This window comes from Pan paniscus, chromosome 19, assembly GCF_029289425.2.
Source record: "Pan paniscus chromosome 19, NHGRI_mPanPan1-v2.0_pri, whole genome shotgun sequence".
NCBI classification, from domain to species: Eukaryota; Metazoa; Chordata; class Mammalia; order Primates; family Hominidae; genus Pan; species Pan paniscus.
Genome location: NC_073268.2, coordinates 63,058,477 through 63,078,159, shown reverse-complemented (window position 1 = coordinate 63,078,159; position 19,683 = coordinate 63,058,477). Strand labels below are relative to the sequence as shown.

Sequence of the window (19,683 nt, the reverse complement as noted above, 5' to 3'; positions counted from 1 at the left end):
AAAGACACTGTAATTTTTAAGTAAGGTTTACTGAGGTATATATATTACAATTCACCCTTTTAAAGTGCGCAGTTCAGTGAGTTTTCACAAATGTATGCAGTTGTGCAGCGACCACTACCAAGACACAGATCATTTTCACCACTTCCCCAAATCCCCTCCTGCCCCTGGCAATCATTTGCCACTGCAATATTAGGCCTGTGTTGAAGACTTAAGTCAGGAGAAAACTGACATATTTACATTGAGTCTTCTCACCAAGGAACAAACTATTTTCTTAATTAATAGCTCATCATTTTTTCCAAAATTTTATAATTTTCTTCCCCTGGATGAGTCATTATTACATTGATTCTATTTATTATAGATTCTGTGTGGTTATTGTGAATTTAGTAATTTTTAAATACAGTAGGCATTGATTTTTGCATATTTACAACTGGATGCTGAGTAGATACATAAAACACTCAAAAGAGAGTTGAAGTTTAGGTGCACTAGTTGGCACTTTGGGGCCTCATGTCTAAAAGCTGCCCTAATTTTTCTTTTCTTTTTTTTTTTTTTTTTTTTGAGACGGAGTCTTGCTCTGTTGCCAGGCTGGAGTGCAGTGGCACGACCTCAGCTCAGTGCAATCTCCGCCTCCCGGGTTCAAGCGATTCTCCTGCCTCAGCCTCCTGAGTAGCTGGGACTACAGGCGCGTGCCACCACACCTAGCTGATTTTTGTAATTTTAGGAGAGATGGGGTTTCACCATGTTGGCCAGGATGATCTCGATCTCTTGATCTCGTGATCTGCCTTTTATCTTGTCTGGTTATGTGCATCCCAGAGGCACTCTCCAGGGCCTACTTTTTATATCCCTCGTACTCAGCTTAACATAGGTATTCCGCAATGTTGACGTCGTCAATCAATCAGTGAATGACTGTCTTGTGCTGTGATCCCGCACGTTCCTGACAGGGCTTTCTGAATGTACGGGGCTGAGGCTGGTAGAGGGAAAAGTGAGCCATACAAAGGCCTGCCCTGCTTCGGGCACTGAACGCTTGCCTGTCTCCATTAGGAATGGAATTTAATCCTTGCAGGGCTCTCTGCCCCACTTTCTTCTGTAACTAAGAGGGCCTTAGCAGAGCCTGGGCTGACAGGGAAGCAGGCAGTTAGTCTCTCTCAGTCTATTGCATCAGCGGTTCTCAGCAGCCTACTGCACTAGGGCCGACAGAGATCAAATGATCCTCAATCAGGTTTCAATTGAATATTTGAGAATGCCTACATGGAAAGACTGCACTGAGCCCCGATAAGGCCCCACAGGGTAACCAAGCAGCATCTCTCCCTGCTTTTTGATCATATTACATCGACTCGATGGAGAAACGCTTGGTATACTGTGCTGAATAGAAGTTCTGACAGGGAGTGACAGTCGTCTTTGACAAAAATTTCAAAAGTGGGGCAATTAAATAATTATCAGAAAATGGAATTTGTTTACTTGAGAGACTCTTCAAATTGTGTTTCATGGGAGTGAAATTAAATAAAGAGCTTCCTGGAGGGGGAAAGATTACTTAATTCATTATTCTTTCTTGACTTTTTCCCCTTCCCTATTGGGTAAAAATTAATAGACTCTGTGGTATTGGGGGTTGAGGAGAATCCATGTGCCTAAGACTGAGGTGGGGATCTTGTTAAAATACAGACTGTGGGCCAGGCGTGGTGGCTCACACCTGTAATCCCCAGTACTTTGGGAGGCCAAGGCGGGTGGATCACCTGAGGTCAGGAGTTCAAGACCAGCCTGGCCAACATGGCGAGATCCTGTCTCTACTAAAAATACAAAAATTACCACGCACGCCACTGGGCATGGTGGCGGGCGCCTGTAATCCCAGCTACTTGGGAGGCTGAGGCAGGAGAATCACTTGAACCAGGGAGGTGGAGGTTGCAGTGAGCCAAGATCGCACCACTGCTCTCCAGCCTAGGCAACAAGAGCGAAACTCCATCTCAAAACAAACAAACAAACAAAAAAACAGACTGTGATTGAGGAGAGCTGGAGTGGAGCCTGAGAAGCTGCATTTCTGCTAAGTTCCCCAGTGGTGTGACACTGCCGGACCACAGACTACACTGAGTAGCAAGGCTGTAGAGGGAGTCTGAGTATTAGCTTTGCTACAAACTTGTAGATAATTCACCACTTGGGCCCTTCTTCCTCTATACAGTGAGGACATACCAGATGGTGTGTGACACGTCTGACACTGTGATGGCGAAACAACCTCAAGGTCCTCACGAAACCTTGGTGGCCAAGGCCCTTGGTATGACCTCTTGAGACCAGGAGGCTCTCGCAGGCATCTACAGAGCTCAGCCTTGGCCCCTTACCTTTGCATCATCCTTGAATGGAAAAAGGATCATGGGCTGCCAACTGCAGACCCACCCAGGAATACTTCAGATGGCTCAAACACAGTGGTAATGTCCCTGGCTTACTCCATCAAAATGCAGTGAGCATCATCGGAGCGGTCCGGAGCTTGACTGACAACGACCAGCTGCTGCTCACCACAGCAGCCAACAAGGAATGTGCCCACTCTCTCCTTCAGTTTGCTCCTCCTCAGTGTCAGGGTCCCAGGGCCCTAGAAGTCTCTAAAAGCCACTGAGCAAACTTCTTTGCCTCTCAAAGCTGTGGCAACTTTAGGTCCCGTCCTCCAGCTTGGGGGTGACTAGAGCGATTGATTTCCTGCCCCTTCAACTAAGGGTGAGAAGACACTGTCTCTGGGGCCTAAGTGTGGCTACCCTGCTCCGCCACACCACACCCGAGGCCCACTCTCCTACCATCTGCCTCCTGCTTTTGCTGAAGCTTGCTGACACTTTCTCCATGCTGTCTTCTTTCAGGCCTTCTCTCGCCTGGGCAACCTGATGCTGGCATTAGCTTTTATCTCTCTGCCCAAGCTACAGTAAATTGCTGAGAGCTGTCCAATGCATTCTCCACATCACAGACTTGCTTTCTTTCAAGACTGCCTTTTGCAGGGACTCTTTTTCCCCTCCACTTTTCTTTTGGTGTTATAGGGTGCAAACAGTAAAAGGCATAAATCTTAAGTTCAAAGTTTAATATGTTTTTATGTATGTAAATCATCACCCAGATCAAGCCACTGAACATTTCAATGGCTCTGGAAGCTCTCCTGGCACCCCCTTCTGAATTACTAACCATCTCAACTCCTGCCAGAGTTAAGCACTATTCTGACTTCTATCACGATGGGTTAGTTTTCCCTGTTCTCGTAGCATCATACTTCATCCTAACACAATTATTCCTGTTTTACAAATTTAAAGAAAAAAAACACCCAACAACGAGGACAAGTGCGTTAGTCTTTTTAATCTGGTCCAACCTGAATAACGCCACCCTATGTTTAAGAATGGGAAGAGAGGCTTGGCGGGGAGGGTTGTCTTTCCCTAGGGTTGTGTCTTCCTTGAACTGGGTGCAAACATGGACAAAGTCACATGTATGACATGGAGACAACACATCCCCACAACAAACTGCATCGTAGCTCCTTGAAATCAAAGGACCAAATTATAAACGAGTTTACACTGACTGGATATTTGATATTAAGCAAAAACCAAACGACAAAATCCAAGAGCAAAAACAAAAACCTTTTTGCTGTGCTGATGAAACTGTGGTTGTTTTTTCCTTTCTTTCCTTTTTGTTTTTTGAGACAGCTCTTGTTGCCCAGGCTGGAGTGCAGTGGCGTGATCTCGGCTCACTGCAACCTCCGCCTCCCGGATTCATGCAATTCTCCTGCCTCAGCCTCCCGAGTAGCTGGGATTACAGGCACCCGCCACCACGCCCGGCTAACTTTTGTATTTTTAGTAGAGACGGGTTTCTCCATGTTGGTCAGGCTGGTCTCGAACTCTCAACCTCAGGTGATCTGCCCGCCTTTGCCTCCCAAAGTACTGGGATTACAGGCATGAGCCACCGTGCCCAGCCAACTGTGGTTGTTTTTAAAGGACAAAGTTGGTCTCTTTCAGAGGCACATGCTGGGAATGGGCTGGGGTGGCATTGGGTGGGGGGGGGGGTGCAGACAAAATTAAATGGTGGTAATTACTGAAGCTTGCTGATGGGTACATCAATTAGTTAACTATTCTACTTTTTGAATAAGTTTCAAAATTTCCACAATAAAAAGGAAAAAAGAAAACTCAAGTTTTCTTTCGGTTAAATACCCACATCAATGTTCTCATGAAATAGTGCACAGAGTCAGTGACTTTAAGGCCCCTTATGAGGGGGACATTAGCATTCTCATGTTGAAGATTGAAAGGAAATACCTCCAAGTATTATTTCTTGGTAGTGGAACAACAGTGATTGAAAATTTTCTTCCTTCAACTTTTCTGTATACCAAACTTTCTTTACTGAGGATATAGTATAATTACGGAAGAAGAGCGAACAAACTTTCAAATACATTGGAAAAGTATATAGAAAATAATTACCCCCATAAGGTCTAAAGGTGTTATTAACGAATATGTGGCTAAAGAGGCTATTACTTGCATCTTGTTAATGAATAGAAATAACCGTCCATTTTGTTAAACAGTAATATAACCCCTAACTGGTAAGTAAAAAGCACAAACTAGGCTGGGCGCAGTGGCTCACGCCTGTAATCCCAGCACTTTGGGAGGCCAAGGCGGGCGGATCACTTGAGGTTGAGAGTTCAAGACCAGCCTGACCAACATGGAGAAACCCGTCTCTACTAAAAATACAAAAATTTAGCTGGGTGTGGTGGTGGGCGCCTGTAATCCCAGCTACTTGGGAGACTCAGGCTGGAGAATCGCTTGAACCTGGGAGGCGGAGGTTGCAGTGAGCCGAGATTATGCCATTATTGCATTCCAGCCTGGGTAAGAAGAGCGAGACTCCATCTCAAAAAGAAACAAACAACAACAACAAAATAAAAACCAAAAAAAAGTACAAACTAATTGGGTAACAAATGCTCGCATGGGTGGACTGCTCTTTTAAAGGTAGCTCATATACACATACACAAAGATTTAAATGGTACTAAACAGAAAACCAAAAAAGGTTTGGGAGATTATGGATGATTTGAAAATATTAATGTTAATTTCTTTTAAACATAAATTTAAGAACAATAAAAGCTATTTTAAAGGATCTTATGCAGATGCATTTACAATTTAAAATCATTAGCCTCCCAACTCGCATATTTCACTGGTAGTCAGTAAATCTCACCTCTTACACTTAAGATATCAGCTGCTTCATGAACAGCCAGACACATGAAGTACATTCATGCCTACTGCATTGATAGGATTCTTGTACTTTTCAAATAAACAAGTGGCATTTCTTAAAATATTAATTCTATTGAAGAGTCTAGTGAAAACACTGTAACCCACCCAGGTAAAGATTTGCAAGGGATATTTCACTGAAACACAGCCTTGAGGCCGGGCGTGGTGGCTCACACCTGTAATCCCAGCACTTTGGGAGGCCGAGGCGGCGGATCACCTGAGGTCGGGAGTTTGAGACCAGTCTACCAACATAGAGAAACCCAGTCTCTACTAAAAATACAAAATTAGCCGGGCGTGGTGGCACATGCCTGTAATCCCAGCTACTTGGGAGGCTGAGGCAGGAGAATTGCTTGAACCTGGGAGGTGGAGGTTGCAGTGAGCTGAGATTGTGCCATTGCACTCCAGCCTGGGCAACAAGAGTGAAACTCTGTCTCAAAAAAGAAAAGAAAAAAAAAAAACAGCCTTGCTTTTGATTTCCCAAGATTTGCAGCTGAAAAAGGTTGCCCCACTGGCATACGGAACCTCCGTTTTGGTTGGATTCACACAGTCACCATAAGCGCACGATAGCAGCAGAACAAACAGGAACCTACCTAGAAATTGGGACCCGAGTTTTGCGCCTTAATTCTCCGAGATTGTCCCCTTGTGCATAAACAGGAACATCTGGAAGACGTCACCTCTAAGGTCCCCTTCCCCACTTCTAACATTCTGACTTCAAGCCTTTAAACTTGACACTAGAATGAAGAACAAATAAAAGTTTTCTCCAAAAGCTGCTGTTCCCTTTTTGGATCATTTCACAAGCCTTAACCTGCAACAGCTGAGAACGAAGACTGAATTTTATTTAAGAGCAAACTTGCTGCAAAGGGATCCACACAAATGTTTTGTGGCTTAAAACAGATAATCTTTTTAAAGATTTGGCCTTTGAGATACTTAATATCTCTCTTGTTAAATGAGAATAGTCTTTTAGTAAGTTCCTTTCTTGACCAGATTCCTAGGAAAGTCATTCCAAACCAACTGCTTCCGAGCTGGTTTCTATAAACTAAATCTTGCAGTTGTTTATTAAGGAACAGGCTATTGTATTAGCTTGCTAGGACTGCTTTACCAGGTTTGGTGGCTAAAACAACAGACATTTATTTCCTCACAGTTCTGGAGCTTGGAAGGCAAAAATCAAGGAGTCAGCAGGGTTTTTGTTTTTTTTTTTTCTCACAACTTCTCTCTTGGCTTGTAAGATGGCTGTTTTCTCTCTGGCTTCTCGTGGTCGTCTCACTGTGTCTCCTATTCTTTTTGAGACGGAGTCTTGCTCTGTCGCCCAGGCTGGAGTACGATGGCGCAATCTTGCCTCACTGCCACCTCTGCCTCCTGGGTTCAAGCGATTCTCCTGCCTCAGCCTCCGGAGTAACTGAGATTACAGGCACCCGCTACCATGCCCGGCTAATTTTTGTATTTTTAGGAGAGAGACGACGTTTCACCATGTTGGCCAGGCTGGTCTCAAACTCCTGACCTTAGGTGATCTGCACACCTCGGCCTCCCAAAGTGCTGGGATTACAGGCATAAGCCACTGTACCCAGCTAATCTATTATTTTAAGAACACCAGTCATATAGAATTAGGGCCAACCTAAGCAGCCTCATTTTAATTTAACTATCTCTCTAAAGACCCTATCTCCAATTACAGTCACATTCTGAAGTACTGAGATTAGGGCTTCAATGTATAAATTTTGGGGGACATTATTCAACCTATAACTAGCATAGTTTTTTTTCACATACTTTTACTTTGATATATTTAGGTTTAAGTATTGAGAATTTAAAAACCAAAAGACCTCTATCATGTGCGTGTAGAAACATATCATGTAAAAAGAATCTGTTGCCTATCTAGGCATTATATTTGTTGCATCTTAGGATTTACTGAAAAACTTTTGGAGAACTTTGCCCCTAGGGCAGCAGCTTCTGGCAGAAAAAGGCCAAACCCAGGATTCTAGGGCAGTTAAATTTACAAACAAAAGCCAAGATTCATTCTATCACTCAATAATCATTTTCTTCAATGGCTGACACACCAAAAGAAGGGTCAAATTTATTTATTTTTAAATTCATTTTAATTTCTGTATCTCTACATAGATATATCTAGAGGGTCTCACTCTGTTGCCCAGGCTGGAATGCAGTGGTGTGATTATAGCTCACTGAAGCCTTGAATTCCTGGGCTCAAGTGATCCTCCATTTCAGTCTCCTGAGTAGCCGGGACTACAGGCATGTGCCACCATGCCAAAAAAATCTTTTGTAGAGATGGGGGCGGGGGGGGGGGTCTCACTATGTTGCCCAGGCTTGTCTTGAACACCTAACCTCTAGCAATCCTCAGGCCCTGGCCTCCCAAAGTGTTGGAATTATAGGCATTAGCCATTGTGCCAGGCAAGTTATTTCCCCAAAAAACACTTTCTTAAGGGATGGTCCCAGTCCGCCAGCATCTGAGTCACCTGGGGTATCTGTCATGGAAGCAGGTCTCTGCATCATACTGCAGATTCAGTGAATTCAGCTCTGGGTCTGGGAACCTGCACTTCAGCAAGCGTCCCACCCACCTGCCCGCTGGAGCCCGTGGGTCTCTTCCCTGAGAACTGTGTGCAGCCATCTATGCACCCACTCATCACCCATGAAAAAGATCACGCTTGTCTGAACAGCAAAACTGAGTATGTTTACTTTACACAAAGTACAATCCAGTATATGCAGAAAGGTACTCAGCATCACACTCGTGATCAATATCCTCTTATTTCCATTTGGTATGTCACTGAAAACCTGGCACACCACTTAGCTAAAAATCACATAAAAGAACCCCTAGAGAAATCAAACTGATGTTTTTTTTTCCCCCAAACAATAGACTTCCTCTTCATTAGTCAAATCTGATAGTGATATTCATTAATAAGGAAAACTAAAGTTTTCAAGCATCAACTCTGAATGGCAGAGACCCTAATCTGACTGTTATTAGCCACCAAGAACTCAGAAGAGCAAAGAACTCAAGAAGAGGCAAGCAAGAGCACTATGGAAATTATATTCTTTTCTGTGAAATTCAGTCCCACAGCTATTTGAGCAAGGGTCCAAGACGATGGAGAGGCGGCAAAGCTGCCGGGAGGGCCTGTTCGCAGGCAGAAATGCACTGGCTGTGCCTCGCCCCGCCATGTCCTTCCGCAGGTGGGCTCTTCACTGGCTTCACTTCAGCTTGATCCTCTGGTCTCCCCACAGCTTCCTGGGAGACTTTGGGTTGTAATCTTTACAGTTCCAAGAATCAATTTTGGTTGAACACAAGGGTAACATCCCCATCCAAAACAGAAATGTTCTCATGGTATGAAGGCCATTCTGTAGAGTGCACGTATATATGTTTATATTTATATAGGCTCCTATGCGAGACAGTTTCCTTCCTCTTAGCAAGAGAATACTGCATCCAGCAACACTGCTTTGGCTAGCTCTTTTTCCTGTATGGCCTCATGTGTGCGGCAATTGAAGCAGCTATTTCTCCCTTCCTCTTGTTCTGGCCAAAATAATCTAGAAACTCACCATCTGGTCCAATCAAGTACATTATTATTGTGTGATCCACCTGCAGAGAAAAGGGGGGAGAGTGTGACAAAGATTACCAAAATAAGCTGCTTATTTTACTGAATGTATGCTGCAAGATAAGAGAACTTTACATTAATGCTTAAATAACCTTTACAGTATCTATTATTTATGGAATAGGCTTAAGTCTATTATAGCAAATTCCTAACAAAAATTGTCTAAAATCTTTTGTGTCCTAAACATCTGCACTGGTTATTGCTTGTCACATCAGCTAGAACCTGAAATTCTTTTGGTTTAATCCTTAACATATTTACCCACACACTCTGAGAAAAGAATTCACCTTCTAAGAAATAGCTGCTGCAGGCTTTCATAAAGCAGTCAATGTTTGTGGAATAGCAATGCTTGTTGAAAAATACCTTCATTTTTGAGTAAGATATCTCCTCAGACCCTAAACATGTTACAAAGAGACATCACATGGAATTAAGTGTTGGTGAAAAACTGCTTTCTTTAGTAAGTTCTTGGGTTTATTCATGTCTTAGAAAGAACTGGTTGTCATTCATTACTGCCAAAATTCTGCTTACCATGCTTTATGAGAAGAAATCAGAAAACTAATCATTAGTTTAAATAATCTATAAATTTGAACAATATTTAGTTTTAATATTAGTAATTCAAACAGAAACAGGAAAAGAAACATTTTTCTCCCCAAGGAAATTTTTGTCTCCTCCACTGAATAATCCTATCTGAAATCAATCCATCACCTGGAAAGCAAATCCTCGGGAGCATAAATGCTGCCCTCCTAACCACAGAGTCATAGTAAACTCAGCATCCATTTTCCCAGCAAAGTCCTAAAATGGTCCCAGCTCTAACTTTAACTTAGATTAGTCATCAGATTTTTTAGTTAGACACTTCCATAAAATCCAATTTTAAGTGAGATTTGGCACTTAGAGTCCTTGGAATTTATTGCAGGCTTGACTGCTATTTGGCAAGACAAAGAAAGACAGGAATGTGACTACAAATACCAAACTGGAGACACCTCCCAAACATACCCCGGAACGCATTATATGTCTGTGAGGGTATTATTTTTTATACACACATTCTTAAGATAGCAAATGGAAAGAGCACTTGCCTACCCACATAAGGAAAGAATGTACACCAAAAGAGCGCCAACAACTGGATTCCAAGTGCTGTGGGATAGTTCACTGCAGGAGCAAGATGGGGGGCTATGTTTCTCCACATATTTGATACAGAAGTCAGAATTAAGTCTCCAGTTCTCTCTTCAAGCCTTACTCTGTAGCTTACATCACTCTTTCTCCCTATTTCTTCCTTTTCTCTATTCTCTGTTAAAAAAAACAAATTACAGTATGTGGGACTTATTTTCTGAGTGTTCTTAATATAAATTACCTTGTAGTACACAACAAAAATATTGTTTTATCTGTATCTGTCGAACTTGTCAGAGGTCACTCCTCAATATTCCTTTGGGTTGTGACAGAGCACATTGACATTTATTCTAATACAGAGGTCTTCCAAGTTCTAGTACTTCCTTGTATAGAAAAAGGACACTAGCATTAACTGACAAATTCTTTCACATGTCATCTTAAGCCGTGAAACAGGTATTCTCCTCCTCTTCAAATGATATCACAGGTTGGAGAGAGTAAATTATATAATTGGTAAGTGCCAGGCCTAACTTTAAAACCTAGAATCTGTCCAGTTTCAAAGTCCACAAACTTTTATCACCACGTTGCCTCTAGCTCCAATTCTAATGGAGAGCAGCAACTCAGTTTTTCTAGTGTGCAAGTTACGTTTTAGTGTGAATTATTTTTTGAAAAGGTAATATATGCACATAGAAAACGAATATCCAGTTAATGCATACAATGAAAATGTCTCTCCCCCTCTTCACACCCAGAGTGCCTCAGTTCCCCTTAGAGTGAACCAATGCCATCAGTTCCTTCTGTATCCTTCCAAAGAAATTCTCTGCATCTACTATGTGTATATATCCACTACCACTTATTTTTTTATACACAAGTAACAATATATTCTACAGTACTTGCTTTCTCATTTAACAATATATTGGACATTGTTCTACATTAGATTATACACAGTAGTTAAAAAATGGTTACTGGATTTTCAGTTTTTTCTCTTTAAAAACAATGCCATAAGGTATATTTATAGGATAAAGTCCAAAAAGTAGAATCTCTTGCATAAAAAGTATATCACTTTAAATGTGAGAAATACTGTTAAACTGCCCTCTGAAGAGGGTGTATGAGTTTAATTCCTATCAACAATGCATGAGTGTGCCTGCTGTTCCAAATTCACTCCTGCAGTTTATTTCCTGCTTTTCCAAGTTCGACAATATATTTTCAGATTTTCTGATCACTGCTGAGCCAAGAGAAAAATGTTACCTCATTATACAATTCACATTTCTTTTATTATGAAACTGAACATTTAGGTTTGAAAGCTATTTGTATTCTTTTTTCAAAAGTATTTTCTAACTAATATCTATATAATAATATAGTATTATATATATAAAATACAATAATGTGCAGATCCAGCTTTCTATGGAATCCCAAATATTTGGTATACCCAGTTCGATCACTCTGAAGAGTCCACTCAAAAGCCAGAAGCTTGCCTGTTGTTGCTGTTGTTTGGGATTAAGAAAACTTCATTCCATTACATCTCAACGTTAACCTTAAAGGTACCCCCTTACTTCCTGCAGGTCCTTAAATGTTAACAGAAGTTTCCCAAACCATCCCATGGATGAAAATCTGTGACCTCAAGGGACTGAAGTCATACTAATGAAAAACCTAAGAAGCTGAAGAGTGTCTCCCCCTATTGGATGATTTAGCAAATGTACGGCATGAATTCCTCATCGAATCTCATCAAAAGTCAAATTCTTATGGCAGTAGGCCAGTATTTCTCAAAATGGGGCCAAAGATACATTCTACAAGGTCCAAGAAGTTTCCATAAGACTTACATATTTTCGTTTTCATTTGTAATTAAAAACATTAATATCCATATTCTGGATTATCTGTGTTGTGAGTATAAATTTCAGTGCCCAGGCTTGTGTTTGCTCCATGATCTCACTGGCACCTAGCTGCCCACTGCTGTTACAGGCAGACATGAATATGATACATTCTTGCCAAATCAACACTAACCAGGCAAGGCAGGCTACACGATTAAAGGTTTCAAAGTATTTTAAATAGAAAATGCAGAGGGGCAGTTGAGTAGAGTTGGGTATGTGACAGCAGTCTGACCAAAACCCCCTCCCTTCTTGCCCTGAGCAGCACTTTGGTTTCAGCAAAATCTCTTGTCAATGTAACTGAATGTTTTCAGTTTAAGTTTTGCAGGCTGTTTGGGTTTATTTGTACAACTGCTTTCTGATTTGACTTTCTGACTCTGAGTTATGAGTTCTAAGCATCAGACTATGGAGTGTTCCCTAGTTTAGGACTGTATACATTTAAACAATTTAATATAACTCATTTAATGCTGGAAATCAGACTGATGAGCTCATCTATTCCTGCTATCATCATCGGATAAACTCAAAACCAGTTAATACAACTCTCTATAAAGACAGAAGTCCGGAAAGTCCTTTTCCTATGGTTTCCTCTTTTGGCCACTGTGGCTCTCTGCTCTTCTCTCATTCTGCTAGAGCAGCAGCAAGAGGAAAACAGAGGAGGGTCCCTCTACTTTCCTTACAATTAAGGCTTAAAGAAAAGTGCTCATTTTTCTCATCTTTTACTCCAAGGAATCCAAGTTTCCCTAATTCTACGAGGCACCACATCTGGAAGACAGGATTACCGTGTAGGCTTAATTAAGGCAAACGGGCCAGAAGCTTGCTTTTAATTTAGGCTGTAGGCTCCAGGGGCACACACGTTCCAGGTTCAAAGGGACAAAGAAACCATAGTTGGCTGTTGAGACAAAGCACTGCAGTGAGACATCCCATCCCCTCTGCATCTCAACTCTTGGGATGGGCCATGGGGAGCTGCTCGATCAGTGACTCAGGGTCTTGGCCATCTTTCTTTCTACAAAGACAGCTTCACAGCTAGAAAGGCTCTTATGATTACTCTGCCCAAACAATATTATAGAAAAAACAGAGTATGATAACTAAGAAAAATACTGAAATAATGCTAAAATACAATGCTGACTCTTCATATGATAGGAGAAAAATGTCCAAATTAAGAAGAAAATTGCTAGATAGTGGTGGTGCTAATGCCTTTTGGTGCTTCACTGTGAAACCACTGACAAGAAAAGAAACACAGTAACTTGGGCATGACCTTAAGGCTTCTGGGGCAGTGCTGATGAATATGAAGATAGTTAATTTAAGAGCTACACAAGTACAACAGAATTTCTGTTCCTTATCATTAAAAAGCACATATTTAACGCCTAACTGTCCAAGGCATATAGTCAATGGGCAAATAAACCTTTTATCTTTTGCTTTTCAGAATTCTCATTCAACCTAAAAATGCAGTTCTCCATGGCCTAAAACTGGTTCTCCAGAAGAGCAATTTCTGATACCTCTACTGGGGACACAGTGAGAACCAACACAATCTCTTTAAAATAAGTGTTGTTCCAAATGATGGCTTCTCTTTATTTCCAACATGGCACCCAAGTATCTGGTTTTAAATTGCCCTAAAATCCTATATGCCACTATAAGAGAAAAACAGGCAATTGAATTATGAGAACAGTGAATATAAATCAAACAATCATCTTTTAAAAAACTGCTTCTGGCTGGGCGCAGTGGCTCAGGCCTGTAATCCCAGCACTTTGGGAGGCTGAGGTGGGCAGGGCAGACCACCTGAGGTCAGGAATTCGAGACCCCCTGGCCTCGCCTGGCCAACATGGCAAAACTCCTTCTCTACTAAAAATACAAAAATTAGCCAGGCGTGGGAGCACATGCCTGTAATCCCAGCTACGCGAGAGGCTGAGGGAGGAGAATTGCTTGAATCTGGGAGGCGGAGGTTGAAGTGAGCCGAGATCGCACCACTGCACTCCAGCCTGGCTGATGGAGTGAGACTCCGTCTCGAAAATAAATAAAATGTAAAAAACATGCTTCTATTATCCTTTAAAATATTCAAAATTCCTAAGGAGGCTGGGTGCGGTGGCTCACGCCTGTAATCCCAGTACTTTGGGAGGCTGAGGCAGGTAAGGTCAGGAGTTCGAGACCAGCCTGGCCAACGTGGTGAAACCCCGTCTCTACCAAAAAATATAAAAAGTAGCCAGGTGTGGTGGTGCGCATCTGTAATCCCAGCTACTCGGGAGGCTGACATAGGAGAACTGCTTGAATCTGGGAGGCGGAGGTTGCAGTGAGCCAAGATTGTGCCACTGCACTCCAGCCTGGATGACAGAATGAGACTCCATCTCAAAAAAAAAAAAAAAAAAAAAAAATTTCCTAAGGACTTTGCAATAATCTTAGGTATTCTCTCTTCTCAGAAGCTAGTCAGTCATTGAAACCCTTATGACTATTTGGGATCTGGGAGCTGGTCCATGGGTTAAAACTGGAACATTTACTCACTATGTAGTCTTCATCTTCGTCCTTGGGGCCGGGGCTGTAATACACTCTGTATGCTCTGGCCACTTGATCGACCTCTTCTCTCGTGCCAGTCAAGCCAACCAGTTTGGGAGAAAATTCTAAATAAAAAATGAGAGAGACAGTGAAAAATGAGAAGCCAGTAAAACAACCATCTCTACTTCAAAAAATGTATCAGTTGTAAAGCAGCTCTACTGCCACTTTCTTCCTGTGAGTCTCCAAACATTTCTTCATGATTCAAAGGAAAAGGAGAAGAAATTCACAAAGAACAAATGAAAATTCTCCTTTGTAATATATAAGTCAAATCTTTTTATGACTATCTAGTAAAGACCTGGAGGGAATATTTTCTAATCACTTGTATCACATTTTAAATTGATTTTTAAGAAGTAGTCACATGTAGTTCTGAGATATACTAAAGCTTAAAAATATTATCATAAATTAAATACTATAACTTTTCATGGCATCATATGGGGAAAAAATTTGCTTCATAACTAAGTTCATATCAGGTCAAAATACCTGTGTCTTATTTTCCTGCAAATAATTTCAACACTGGTATCAAGTTCTACTCTTTACTTCTGATTTTAAAAAACTGGTTAATTAATTAATACTAGTCATCCCCAAAACGCAATCTTAACAAAGTTCTGAAATAAGGGCAAATCATTCACAGCGTGTATCTGCTATTCAGTTTTTGGAATTCATGTAAGTGAACCGGTAGAGGTCACTTAAAACAACTGGATTCATCAAACTACTGAAATGACAGCCCAACATTTAACAGCAGTTCCTTTTTCTAAAGGTACAGAAGCCAATTTTTGTTCCTTGGATGAACTCATCATTCTAAATGAGACATTGTTCAGTTTCTGAAAAGACAGGCTTTCTTTTTCCACTCTGGGTAAATAAAGAGAAAGGTGAATGAAGCCTGAGTTAGCTGCACATTCAAACTTTTTTTAAAACTAAATTGCTGAAACTGCATTTTTTTCTAAATACCAAGTTAAAGTTTAAAAATCTCCCCAAAATGCAACTAGTAATGACTACATCATCAATCGCTATGTTCTGTTGAAAATTACCATAAAGTCTGGTGTTTTGGTTAGGTACAGCAACTCGAATGTCTACTCATTTGGGGATATTATGGTTTGGTTAGTAATATGTGATTTTTGCCGATATAACACATGTTTAAATTGAAGACTGTGCATAACTCAATGAGTTCATAAATATCTGTTTTTCATTGCTTCATGAAATGACTATACTATTGCCCAAATTTCTGACAAACCTATAAACTGTAGATATAAATTATGCTTAAGTATACGTAGTAAAAACTCTAAACTTCAAGAAGAAAACATAAACCTTTGTAACCTTAGGTTAGGCAAAGATTTCTTATATACCAAACCAAAAGCACTATATTAAAAGGACAAACTGATAAATTTGGACTTCATTAAAACTGAAAACTGCTGTTTGAAAGGCACTGTTAAGAGACTGAAATGACGAGCCACAGACTGGCAGAAAATATTTGCAAATCACATACCTAACTTGTATCCAGAATATAAATAATACATATACACATAATGTGAAAACAAAGAACTCCATAAAAAGCGGTCACAAGATATGAACAGACACTTCACTAAAGGTAATACAGATGGCAAATAAGAGCATAAAAAGAAGCTTAACATTAACAGTCATTAAGAAAATGTATGCCAAAACCACAATGAGATATCACTAAGCATCTACTAGAGTGGCTAAAATTAAAAAGACTGGCCACACCAAGAGTGGTGATGCTGTGGAGGAGCTGGGACTCTCATATACTGCTGGCAGGAATGCAGAAATACACCATTTTGGAAAACAGGTTCTCAGTGTCTTGGAAAGTTAAAATACACCTACTATATGATCTAACCATTCCTATCCTATTTACTCAAAAGAAATGAAAGCATGTGTCCACACAAAAACATGTACATAAATGTTCTTAGCAGCTTTATCTGTAACAGCCAATAAATGCAAAAAACTCAAATGTCTATCGGTGAACTATTAGTCAGCAACAAAAAGGAATGAACTATGATACACAGAAAGTGCAGACTAATCTTTATCAATAGAAAGCAGTTCTGCAGACAGGAGATTGGGGAGGGAAAAAGGGAGGGATTAACAAAGGCAAAGGAAAACTTCTGAGGGTAACAGGTATGTTCATTTTCTTGACTGTGGGATGGTTTCAGTTACAAAAGGCAACAAATTATATACTTCAAATATCTATACTTTATTGCATGTCAATTATATCTTAATAAATGTGTTAAAAGTAATTACACATACAGCAGATCCTTCATAAAACATATTTTTAAATAACCTCAAAGTTTAGAAGATATGTATTTGAATGTGTCATATAATAAATATGAATATAAAACTATTCTTTAGTGCTTTTAACCAGTTATTAAATCAATGTTAACATAATTAAAATTCAGATTCCTGATTTTTAAGCACATATGCTGAAGAAACTTGAGTCTAGAGAAATTAAACTTGCCCATTCTCACAGATGAATTAGAACCTAAGCATCCACTCTCAATTCTACTATAATCTGTAGTCTTTAAAAGTGCCTAACAGCTTTTAACTAGCATACAGAGGTGTTTGAAATTCCTCCATTGAAAGTAATACCTTCCTTAGAAGCAGAAAAAACAATCCTAAAATTCCTGTGAAACCACAACAGACCCCTAATAGCCAAGGCAATCTTAAGCCAAAAGAACAAAGCTGGTAGGATCACACTACCTGACTTCAAAACATAGTACAAAGCCATAGTAACCACAACAGCATGGTACTGGCATAAAAACAGACACACAGACCAATGGAACAGAATAGAGGACCGAGAAATTAAGCCAACTGATTTCTGACAAACACACCAAAAACATACGCTGGGGAAAGGACAGTCTCCTCAAGAAACGGCACTAGGAAAACGGGATATCCCTACATAGTAGAATGAAACTAGATCCCTATTTTTATCATATACAAAAATCAAATATAAATGTAGGAAAGACAAATGGAAGATCTGCAACTATAAAATTAGTAGAAGAAAACATAGGGGAAACACTTCAGGACATTAGTCTGGGAAAAAATTTGATAGATAAGGCCTCAAGAGCACAGGCAACAAAAGCAAAAATAGGCAAATGGGTTTATATCAAAATAAAAAGCTTCTGCACAGCACAGGAAACAATAAACAGAATGAAGAGACAACCTGGAGAATGGGAGAAAATATGTGCAAACTATTCATCAGACTAGGGAGTAATATCCAGAATGTACTCAATCATCTCAACACCAAAAAGACAAATAACATTTTTAAAAAGGGCAAATGATCTAAATAGACATTTCTCAATAGAAGGCATACAGATGGCCAACAAGTATATGAAAAAATGCTCAACATCACCAATCACAAGGGAAATGCAAATCAAAACCACAATTAGGTATCTCATCCCAATTTGAATGACTATCACCAAAAATACAAAAAAATAACAAATGCTGACAATGATTCAGAACAAAGATACCTCACACACACCATCGATGGAAATGTAAATTAGTATAACCATTGTGGATAGCAGTATGGAGGTTCCTCAGAAAACTAAAAACAGAACTGCAATACAATCCAGGAATCTCACTACTGGGTATATATCCAAAGGAGATAAAAACAGTATATTGAAGAGGCGTCTGCATTCCTATGTTTACCACAGCACTAATCACAATAGCCAAGATATGAAATCCAACAGTACTCATCAACAGGTGAATGGATAAAGAAAATGCAGTATACATACGTCATGGAATACTACCCAGCCATATTAAAGAATGAAATCCTGTCATTTGTGGCAATGGAGATGAGCCTGGAGGATACTATTAATATGTTAAATGAAAAAAGTCAGGCACAGAAAGATAAATACTGCATATTCATACGTGGAAACTAAAAAAGTTGATCTCACAGAAGTAGAGAGAAGAACTGTGGATACTAGAGGCTGGAAAGGGTTGGGGAGGATAGGGACTCTGTACCCCATAAATATGTAAAACTGTTATGTGTCAATTAAACAACAGTTATTTTGTCATAGTAAATGTTTTATTTATTTTTAAGACAGAGTCTAGCTCTGTTGCCCAGGCTGAAGATCAGTGGTGTGATGTCAGCTCACTGCTACCTCCGCCTGCCAGGTTCACGCGAATTCTCCTGCCTCAGCCTCCCGAATATCTGGGATTACAGGTGTGCACCACCGTGCCTGGCTAATTTTTGTATTTTTAGTAGAGACGGGGCTTCACCATGTTGGCCAGGCTGGTCTCAAACTCCTGACCTCAGGTGATCCACCCACTTTGGTCTCCCAAAGTGCTGGGATTACAGGCCCACCATGCCCGGCCTGTTACAGTAAATGTTTTAAATTTATAAAACATGCGCTGAGTTCAAAATATGTTTATATTTAATTATTCATCTTTAATCTACCAATGAACATACTTCCAGAATATATGTTTGTTCTGATTTTACAATGCAGAGAATGAGTTACAGCGCTGGAATTAGAAGCAATGTGTCCTTACTCTCAATTCAAGGCTCAATTAACTTAGTTGATACATGAAGGCCAAGTTCAAATCCTTTCTCTGTGACAAAATATAAAGAGCACTGCATCAGGAATTGAGAAACCCATTTCTTACTTATGCACTAACTATCCATAATAACAATTCCTAGCTTCACCTTTTTATTCACCCATAAAACTGGTGATAACACCATTTGTCCTATTTCACAAGGCACTGTAAGGTTCAAATGAACTGATATTCCAAAAACTTTAAGGCTAAATAAATGTAAAGTATTATTAAAAAAAATACCTTTCACATAATTTGCGATGGCTTCTTTTGTGTCCCTCTCTGGGTCAATGCTGATGAAAAGTGGAGTTAGATCTGGCAGAGTTGTAATGCTATCTGAAAGAGAGTTCCAATTAGTCCGTATTCACACCCTAAGGGAAAAGACAAAGAAAACCAGCAATAATAGAAGAGTATAGGACGTGCTGGACAGCTAGGTGTTTTGGAAACAGATGGACATCTTAACATTCAGGTGAAGAGGAAGAGGACGGGGAAGGGGATGGAGAAGGGATGGCCTTTAGGAGGAGGAGACCCATATACGTAGTATTATCTGTGGTGGATAATACAAGGTTACATATCCTATCAAATGCCTGCACCAGCACATAAATGTTCTTCCCCTGGATAATGTCATGTGGCTATCTTATCTCTGAATCCACTCCAGTATCTGTAGTTTTTTTCACTCCCACCATATCTCAAGGGCAAGAAGGTAAATTGTTAATAAGAGCTGAATATCCTGAAATAATTCACTGTATGGAGGAGGCACCCTTCCTTCTTACTAGTACTAGTAAAATGCCACAGACTGCAGACCATTGCAAAGATTTCATAATTTAATTGTCACAATCA

At 40.2% G+C, this 19,683-nt stretch overlaps 2 protein-coding genes across 5 annotated transcripts in view; both read right to left on the bottom strand.

Moving 5' to 3' along the window:
* Positions 1-6,164, bottom strand: part of MYH3 (myosin heavy chain 3) — a 49,982-nt gene extending 43,818 nt beyond the window's left edge. Inside the window, exon 1 of the mRNA XM_063598738.1 lies at positions 5,804-6,164. The gene's annotated coding sequence lies outside the window, so the exon portion shown is untranslated. The remainder of the gene's footprint in view (positions 1-5,803) is intronic.
* A 1,705-nt stretch (positions 6,165-7,869) lies between these two features.
* Positions 7,870-19,683, bottom strand: part of LOC100988585 (transmembrane protein 220) — a 49,905-nt gene continuing 38,091 nt past the window's right edge. For 2 of the 4 annotated variants that reach the window (XM_034942371.3, XM_034942370.3), the window contains 3 exons: positions 19,087-19,179; positions 14,254-14,369; positions 7,870-8,787 (listed from right to left, as the gene is read on the bottom strand). In XM_034942371.3, the coding sequence (XP_034798262.1) occupies positions 8,653-8,787; positions 14,254-14,369; positions 19,087-19,179 (344 nt within the window). In that variant the 3' untranslated portion in view covers positions 7,870-8,652. Of the gene's footprint in view, positions 8,788-9,874; positions 10,082-14,253; positions 14,370-19,086; positions 19,215-19,683 lie in introns of those variants that run through there. The other 2 variants (XR_004667236.2, XR_004667237.2) reach the window with 2 other exon arrangements.